Source organism: Alosa alosa, chromosome 5, assembly GCF_017589495.1.
Source record: "Alosa alosa isolate M-15738 ecotype Scorff River chromosome 5, AALO_Geno_1.1, whole genome shotgun sequence".
In the NCBI taxonomy this organism is placed as follows: domain Eukaryota; kingdom Metazoa; phylum Chordata; class Actinopteri; order Clupeiformes; family Clupeidae; genus Alosa; species Alosa alosa.
Window position 1 is genome coordinate 6267087 of NC_063193.1, and position 8294 is coordinate 6275380.

Genomic DNA, 8294 nt, shown 5'->3' on the forward strand with positions numbered 1-8294 from the left:
ACAAGATGGAATCGCAGAACTCCCTCGCGAAGAAGCAGCCACATGCAGAGAAGAATACATGGATTTCTATGGAACGTCACAAAAACATGCGTGCGCAACAAAGAGGCAGAAAGCACCATAGAACAGCATAGAGCAATGCAAAAGAGCAAAAGAATAAAATGAGTTTTTGTGCTGAAAACGGCACCAATTCGAAATCACAATGGTTAGACAATGTTAAATATGTTCAATATAAACGCTACCATAAAAAAGTTTGTCACTGAAATTCCAGTCTATTGTCGATGCGTCTATGTTTTATGCAGAACTAGTGTCTTCAGAGCGTAATAACATTTTGATCATAAGTGGTGGCATGGCTCGACACGTGATCATGCTACACCAATAAGGTAGCTGCATTTTGTCAACAGAATGGCAAGATGGCAGCCACCATGACTTCCTCAAGCAGCACAGATGATGAAGAAAATGCACCTGATTGTGGTAATAAATCGAAATGTAGACATTGCTACATGCACATTGCTTCGGTGAAGCATGAGGAGGTCAACCATTTTACCGCTACAAGATGGAACACTCAAGCCTGCAAAAGTGGCTGGAGTTGGGGGGGCGGGATGTGTGCCAAAAATGTTTGGAGGTGGAGTTTGAGATATTCCAGCAGAAGGCTTCCATGGACATGACAGGAGATTCCACGGACAAAAAAGACCATCTCAAAGGTACAGAAGACGAGGCCATTCGGAAGACGAGGCCATTCCATCGGCGTCTGGCTGCAGTCCAACCAAGAAACTGCGATCCCGGTCAGGACTGCCAATTGCAGGCTCTGGCCCCGTACTTCCTCCCATTTGCATAATATGCAAGAAGAAGGAAAGGCTTATCAATCGAGCAGGCAAGCGTCAAAGGGATCCTCTATCTAAGGCCGAAACATTAACAGCAGGTAAACAAACACACACACACACACACACGTGGAAACTAAAGTAAAAGTCTAATGTATTGGTTCTACCTGTGCACTTAACACAGGTGATCTAGTCAATTAGCTGCTCTACCTGGTTGAACAGTTGTGCTAATTAGAATCAGCTGGTTTAAGTGAATGGTTGGCACAGATTATGTGGTAGGACTTTTAGTTTCTGAAGCTGGACTTCACCTCTGGTAATTATGTGTGAGATATGTCAACTCATTGGGTTATCCCTATTGTTTCGTTAAGGCCAATTGCAGAAAGCTGCCGAGTTGAAAGCAGATCAAAGTATCCTTATACACATTAAAGATAAAGACTGTGTGGCCCTGGAAGTCCAGTACCACAAAGGCTGCTACAGCCAGTACACCAGGTTCTTGACGAGGCCTGCCAAAGCTTTAAAAGAACAGTAAGTTATTTATTATATTGCATTTCAAGTTCTAGTACCTTAACATACAAGTAAACATTTAATCTGCCTTCTGTTGTATGTGCACACAATCACAACACTTATTAATTTGTTTACTTCTCATTCATATGTGTTTTAGGAATGAGCCCATGTTTGATAGCAGCTACAGAGTGTTCTGTGAGAGGATCATTCGGCAAAGGCTGCTTATCAACAAAGAGGTGCTAAGAATGGGCCAGCTGAGGAAGGCCTTCATTGATCTGGTTAAAGAAAATGAAGATATTGATGCCTCAAACTACAGGTAACGGCAATGGATTTTTCTCAAGTCTTATTTCTCATGTGCAAGGCCAGCTTTATACAAAATGTGTGTGACAGGCCTGTTTGGAGAAACAGTCTTTAAGTCTTGCTGTTTGCAGACATGTACCAGTTGGCAACAAGGAGAACATCTGATGTGTAGTGTGCTGATGTGTAGTTTGTGTGTGTGGTGTGGTTTGTGATGTTGTGTGCCTTTCTTGGGCATCTTTGGTGTTAAATGTGCTGTATGGCAGATGGGTTCTAGCCTGTAATGTCTTGTACCACCTCCATCACTCTCTGCTTTTGGTGGTACTCCTGTGACTCTCAATTGTCACTGTTTTGTTGTGTTGCAGACTGGATATGTTGAAGAAGAGGCTGACTTGTGATTTCCCCCAGCTGGTGTTTCACATGCCCACCAAGCGCAACATCTGCGAGCTGGTTTTTGTAGAGAGTCTGTCAAAGGATACACTAGTGGACATGCTGCCTCATCCATCAGGTGCGGAGACCACACAGTCAAGTGAGTTGAGCCAGACGGACAGCGAGACTGAAAAAGGGCAAACTACCAGGCTGCAATAATGAGGTCCTGTCTCAAAGCAAATATAAGTGCTCCATCACCTGCTGGATATGGTTGGAGCCAGAGGATGGGACACGTCACTTGGATGACAAGAAAACAGTGTTTTGCATGTGATACATTGCGGCTGCAAAAGTGCCTGTGAAACAAGCAGATGTTCCTGTGTTTCTGCAGGCCTGTGTTGACAGACTTATGTATGTTGTAATTGTGCCAACACAAAGAAAAAAAGAGCAGCTGGAAGATAACTGTCCTGACTCTGACAGTGAGGAATAGAAGTGTCCTTATTCTCTTTGTACAGTTGTATATATCTGATTTCATATTTTTCATAAAGATTGTTTTTTATGGTTGATCAGTGTTTTCATTTGTGGAAGAATGAATGAATGAATGAATGAACAAACAAATAGTCATTGGTATAAATTCAATTACTGCCTTTTATTGATAGCATAATGATTTTTTGTCACATACATAGAAATACTAACGTAAAGCATGTAGTACATTTTTTTTGGTGTTAAGCTTTTTCTATGTGAGTGTGAAGAAAGAAAGATCAAGAAATGTTTTTCATAAATAGCAAGAGACAGTATAAAGGTGCAGTGTATGTACAGTCCATGTGCAAGTGTGGAAAAAAGTGTTTGCAGTTTATAGTCATTGTGTGTGCAGGATACAGAATGCTTGAGGAAAGAAGCTCCTCCTCAGTTTCTCTGTTCTGGTCTTGTAGCAGCAGAGACATTTGCCTGACCTCAGTGTTTTGTTTTGGTCAGGATGTGAGGAGTCCTTTACAGTACTTTGGCTCCTTTTACGTTTTTACGACTTTTACGTAGTCTTCCCTTGTAGGACTCCTGCAGAGTAGGCTAGGGAGCGGTGCTCTGGTGGTGCAGCACTGCAGTCACGGGCTGTACAGTTCACATACCAAGTGATGATGCTGTCAGGACACTCCACAGCTGATGGGTGCTGATACTTTGAATTTCCTCAGCTGACGTAGGAAGTACAGTCTTGATTTCTTCAGTGTGTGCTGGGTTTTCAGTCATGTTCGACAGTAGCCTAAGGTGTAGGCTACTCCCAGGTATTTGAAACTTGTTATAAATGACTTAACGTAAAACATTATCGTATATTTGCCTCATTGTTCTTCTTGGATGCGGCTATGTATACAGCACTGTTTAGAATCCATTTAGCCCACTTTTGAGGATGTTCGGGTGTTTTCCGGTAACTATCGGTAACGTTGAATCTAACCATGGGAGCTGCCATTGCCATTCTGTTGACAATAAGCAGCTGCCTCATTGGTGTAGAACGATCACGTGTCGAACCGTGCCACCACTCTCGAACGAAAACCTATTACGCTCTGAAGACACTAGTTCTGCATAAAACATAGACGCATCGACAATCGACTGGAATTTCAGCGACGAACTTTTTGTTGGTAGCTAAGCACGACTCGTTCTTTTTTATGATCTAAAGATTGTGTAGATGCCAGACTGGAGCGGGATGAAACGATAACAGGGTTCACCTTACGGCCTATATGGGTCATGGCACCATTTGTAGCGGGTGTGTACTCTCTCTCTTGCGTTGTTTTATATAGACAACGAGGTGTTGACTCTCTCTGGCTACCACAGCCGTTTATTCTGATAGAACAGATTTGTGATAGTGTGTAAGACAGATTTGTGATAGTGTGTAAGAACTCACCCTAAACATCAGCAGAATAGCACCAATAGATGGCGCTCGTGTTACATGAAAAGCCTGTCTCATAGAGAAATTACTAGCTAAATGAAAAGTTCAATTTTAATGGCAAGTGGAATTATTTACTCCGCTACATTCGCACATCTGGCCCTCAGAATATTAATAAAACACTACATTTGAATACTGGGGTTTGAACAATGTAGTTTTAATGTTATCATCTGCTTTCCCCAAAGGTTACATTACGTGGTGTACAACCTCAGGATGTCAAGAGGGAGACACATCCTGTCATACAGTGCATTATTGATGGGAAGTTCAAGAAGTTAAAAAAGCTGAAATTTAAGGTTAATGAACTATATCCTTGTGAGCAATTGAAAGATGATGATGATGATGTTACTCTTCTGCTGTTATAGAATGTGTTTGTCTTGTATGTATGCTGCTGAGACCTTGAATTTCCCCTGGGGATCAATAAAGTATCTATCTATCTATCTATCTACCCCCTTATGTGCAGCAGTTGCCTGTGGAAATGAAGAGATCTGTACATACCTTCTCAGAGACGCTGCTGATGCTAACATCCCGTCAAGTAGAGGCTTAACACCTTTATGCTTCACAGTTTAATGTTTCAATTCATTTAGTCAGACAACTATTACATTTAAAGGCTGATCCTAATTTGGGATTGCCCATTATACAAGCTGCATGTAACAACAGAAAGGATATTGCAAAGGAACTACTCAGACATGGAGCTATTCCTGATTTACATTTTGTACACAATCCAAACATAGATAAATTATCGAAGATGCTACATGAAATGTCTTTGGAAGATGACCAAATTACAAAATATGCTCTTTTTGTTGACTATTGCTGTGATGTAGCAACAAAGCATCCAGAGGATGTGTTCCAACTGCACCAGCAGTATTTTTTAGAGGTACACCGAAAAAATGCAACATACCATTTTGGACGGGATGTTTTCAATTGTCGGGCCTGATGCTTCAACATATAGGCAATTGGCTATCAAGTGGCTAAAAGATGGTCAAAACTTGGACAAATATGTTGATGTGACCATCAAAAATTTACCCACAATGCCTATAGAACAATTTACATTTAGCTTTGTGCCTAATGAAGGAAATAGCACTGGGGGTTTCACTCCCACTCATTTGACATATCTTGCAACACCTCTGGCTGCCTCTCCTGATGTCTGTCTGCAATTGCTATACATCATCACACAGAAGACTAAGAAAGAAGATGGCTTAGATGCCCGATTTATTGATGAGCTGTGCAAGCTGTGCGAAGGCATAGTGCCCTTTACACATCCAAGGAAACCAATTTGCACTGGTGCAGCAACTTATGGTAATAGCACACCTGTACTCATATGGGCGTGCACGTGAGGTTATCACATCCCTTGGTGTCACAGCAGTACCTGAGAGGATACTGCTCTCTGCAGACAGTTGGATGGATGACATTTTAAAAAATAAATTGAGGGAACTGAATGATAACCTAACAAAACAATCCTCCAATGGACAATCACCTGAAGAGGAAGTGTTTTCCCAGATAGAAGAAAAAGAGAGGAAGAAGAGGAATAAAGAAAATCCATCAACAAATGACATGGTCTCTGGTTCAGTGATGCTTCAGACTGTGATACTCTCATGAATCCAGTTCATGAGTCTTGCTCTGCTGATGAGCAAAGGTCAAGTGTTCAACCATTTTCTTCTGTTACTGACAAAACAATGAGAATTCCACGACGTTGGAACCAACCCAGAATTCGCTGGAAGGACAAGTTGGAAGCAGTTGCTTACAGGAGGACAACAGAAAAGAAATCTTACTTTTTGTCCTGATCATTTAATTGCAAAAGGAAGTGATGGCACAGAAGTCTATATTGGCCTCAGAGAGGATGGCACTGAAGTTGCTATTAAACGCATGACCAAGTCAAACTACCAGGTGCTTAAAAATGAGGAGGATTTATTACGCGGGCTTGACAATCCCAGTATTGTGCGATATGTAGACTTTGTTGAGGATGAAAACTTTGGCTACCTAGCCCTTCAGCTTTGTGAGTACACCCTGGAAGAATACATTCAACCAGAGAATTAACTTTTACCAGAAAACCACCAGGAAAAGATGTAGAAGTCATTCAAAGTCAGGATAACAAAGTGCTTCACAGGGACATCAAACCCCAAAATGTTTCGATTGGTGAGAACAGTTACCACTTTGTCTAACTAATACTGTTCATTCTGTATGCTACACGTGTGTGTGTGTGCGTGCGTGCGTGTGCGTTAGTGTGCGTTAGTGTGCATGCATGCGTGTAGAGTGGGGAGAAAGACCACACTTTCCTGTAGTTGCAAGTTGCAATACTTGACCTAACTAGTTCCCTTGTTTGTTTTGTTAGATATCCAAGGAAAAGCAAGGCTGGCTGATTTTGGCATCAGTAGAAGACTGAATGTTGGACAGACAATATTGCACACAAGGCCTGCAGGAACCAAATGCTGGGAGGCCACAGAAGTGTTAAAGAGTCTTGAAGAGAAGAGTGATAGTGGCTTTAAAAGGAGCTCAGATGTCCAGGTATGTTGTCACAGGACCACATTCGTTGCACAATAGCCTGTGTATTGATGAGGTGTGCACGCCAAGTAGGCAGAACATTTACTTGGAGACTGCATTGGTATTTCACATACCTGGCTATGGTCTGATCTTCACACTGCCATCTAGTGGTGCTAATGTCACACAACAACACACATCAATAAATACTGCATAATACGTTGTGGTCTCAACAGACTTTGTGTCAGGTTGCAGGAATGCTGGTGTACTACATCCTCTCTTGTGGACACTATCCTTTTGGGGAAGGGATTCGCTGTGAGACTAATATTCTGGACGGGAAGTACAATCTGGATTTGGTGGAAGATGAGCTGGCTAAAGATCTGATTGAGAGGATGATCCAAGATGACCCCAAAGACAGGCCAAGAGTGAAGGACACACTCACTCACCCCTACTTCTGGGAGAATGAGAGGTTTGACAGCCACAGTTACACAGCTGCAGTTAGATTTATTGTGCTGATGTGTTTGACAAGTTTTCTTATATACCTGGCTGATACACCAGCTTTCTTGAATGATACACTCCATTGATGGATGACTGGACTATTAAAATGATGACTGTACTGATAAAACTCCTTGACTTTTGATAGACACAGATAAAAATGTTTTTCAAAAACTGCTTCTGACTTTTGATGGTGTGTCTTTTCCTTTGACAGGAGGGTGGAGTTTTTGACAAAAGTTGGTAATCAGAGTGAAGCAGAGAACTGTCGAAATGCAGACAAGAAGCTCTTTGAGGACCTGGAGAAATGCACAGTGGATAAAACCTTCGCTGACTGGAAAAACAAAGTGAGATGAGCATCAAACTCTGGGTGCAATGCAGACTACAGTATACACTTGCTATCAGCAACTGTGGTAGTTATACCTTGCATTCTAGTTTGATATGCGGACTAAAATGCCATTCATGTATTTATTTGTTTGTTTGGTTCTTTGTTTCATAAATCCCAATGGCAGTTTTCCCCTGAGCTGGTCCACAAGCTGGATAATCACACGTCGCCTTACCCAGAGAACACTCTGGCTCTGCTGCGTTTCATACGCAATCTCTACGAACACCAGTAGGTAACTATGGAACTCAGGAAGATAACTTCACAGATTAAGGGTAAAATCCCAGTACTTGTGTTTCATAAGCCTATTGACCTGTTTTGCATATTTGTTAGCCCTGATGAAGCAGAGAGGATCGACCTGAGGGAACTGTTTCCTGACCTGCTTGCGACTGTCTACATGTTTGTCGAAGCTAAGAAGTGGAATTTACGACCCCTCTTGAACAAATTCTTCCCTTCCTGAAGATTCAGTCATTGCTTTGGATATCGTCTTTAGGGGATGTTTATTGATATTTTTAAATGGGTCCAACAGATGATTTTTGTTGAAACTGTTCAGCTTTAAATTCATGAATTATTTTAGTTTTAGTTGTATTTATTATTCGAAAAAAATATATCAACTACAGTATGTCTCTGTATGACTAATTCAACATTAAAATGAAATATGGAATACTCCAACAACAGCATTGTGTATTGAATATTGTACTGTCTCTTTAATATATCATTTTTAAGTTGTCTCAGTGGTTTCATCATAATAATGCTCTCACAGAGCATGGATACAAAACAAGACATGATGTGTTTTCTCACAGTGACTTCACAACAAAGTGCCACTAGACTCAGTTTCAAGTCAGAAACTGGTGATTAAGTGCTTGCTTTTCTCTTTTAAATGGACTTAGGGTACTAGAGAGCATTAACCAATTGCTTTTGGTTTCTTCTATCTGGATACAAAAGTGGATGTTTCTGATAAAAGCACAATTAAATTTGACCTTGAACTGAGACTTTGATTTACCTTATTTGAATGTGGTTACGATTA

The 8294-nt window shown here is 41.2% G+C and overlaps 2 protein-coding genes across 7 annotated transcripts; both read left to right on the top strand.

Moving 5' to 3' along the window:
* The first annotated feature begins 553 nt into the window (after nt 1–553).
* On the top strand, nt 554–2207 carry LOC125294548. The gene is made up of 4 exons (XM_048243393.1): nt 554–701; nt 1187–1343; nt 1480–1638; nt 1985–2207. The coding sequence occupies exons 1-4, from the start codon at nt 554–556 to the stop codon at nt 2205–2207; spliced, it is 687 nt and encodes a 228-aa protein (XP_048099350.1).
* A 920-nt stretch (nt 2208–3127) lies between these two features.
* Nucleotides 3128–7878, top strand: LOC125294798 (serine/threonine-protein kinase/endoribonuclease IRE1-like). 6 transcript variants are annotated; one of them, XM_048243802.1, is made up of 7 exons: nt 3128–3262; nt 4104–4211; nt 6248–6420; nt 6642–6862; nt 7103–7232; nt 7398–7498; nt 7601–7871. In XM_048243802.1, exons 4-7 carry the CDS (start codon nt 6651–6653, stop codon nt 7725–7727), a joined length of 570 nt encoding a protein of 189 aa, XP_048099759.1. In that variant the 5' UTR covers nt 3128–3262; nt 4104–4211; nt 6248–6420; nt 6642–6650; the 3' UTR covers nt 7728–7871. The 6 variants fall into 6 exon arrangements, with proteins under 6 accessions (XP_048099759.1, XP_048099757.1, XP_048099758.1 ...); XM_048243806.1 differs by lacking the exon at nt 3128–3262 and adding an exon at nt 3545–3738 and having other exon boundaries at nt 6649–6862; nt 7601–7873; XM_048243804.1 differs by lacking the exon at nt 3128–3262 and adding an exon at nt 3546–3738.
* Nucleotides 7879–8294: the final 416 nt, after the last annotated feature.

Excerpts from the sequence above, each read along its gene's own strand:
- LOC125294548 (XM_048243393.1), top strand. The coding sequence starts at position 554 with ATGGAACACTCAAGCCTGCAAAAGTGGCTGGAGTTGGGGGGGCGGGAT. Across the intron at positions 702-1,186 it reads CAAAAAAGACCATCTCAAAG|GCCAATTGCAGAAAGCTGCC; the intron begins GTACAGAAGACG and ends TGTTTCGTTAAG. Across the intron at positions 1,639-1,984 it reads ATTGATGCCTCAAACTACAG|ACTGGATATGTTGAAGAAGA; the intron begins GTAACGGCAATG and ends GTTGTGTTGCAG.
- LOC125294798 (XM_048243800.1), top strand. The coding sequence starts at position 3,226 with ATGTTCGACAGTAGCCTAAGGTGTAGGCTACTCCCAG. Across the intron at positions 3,263-6,247 it reads AAGGTGTAGGCTACTCCCAG|ATATCCAAGGAAAAGCAAGG; the intron begins GTATTTGAAACT and ends TTGTTTTGTTAG. Across the intron at positions 6,421-6,629 it reads AAAGGAGCTCAGATGTCCAG|ACTTTGTGTCAGGTTGCAGG; the intron begins GTATGTTGTCAC and ends TGGTCTCAACAG.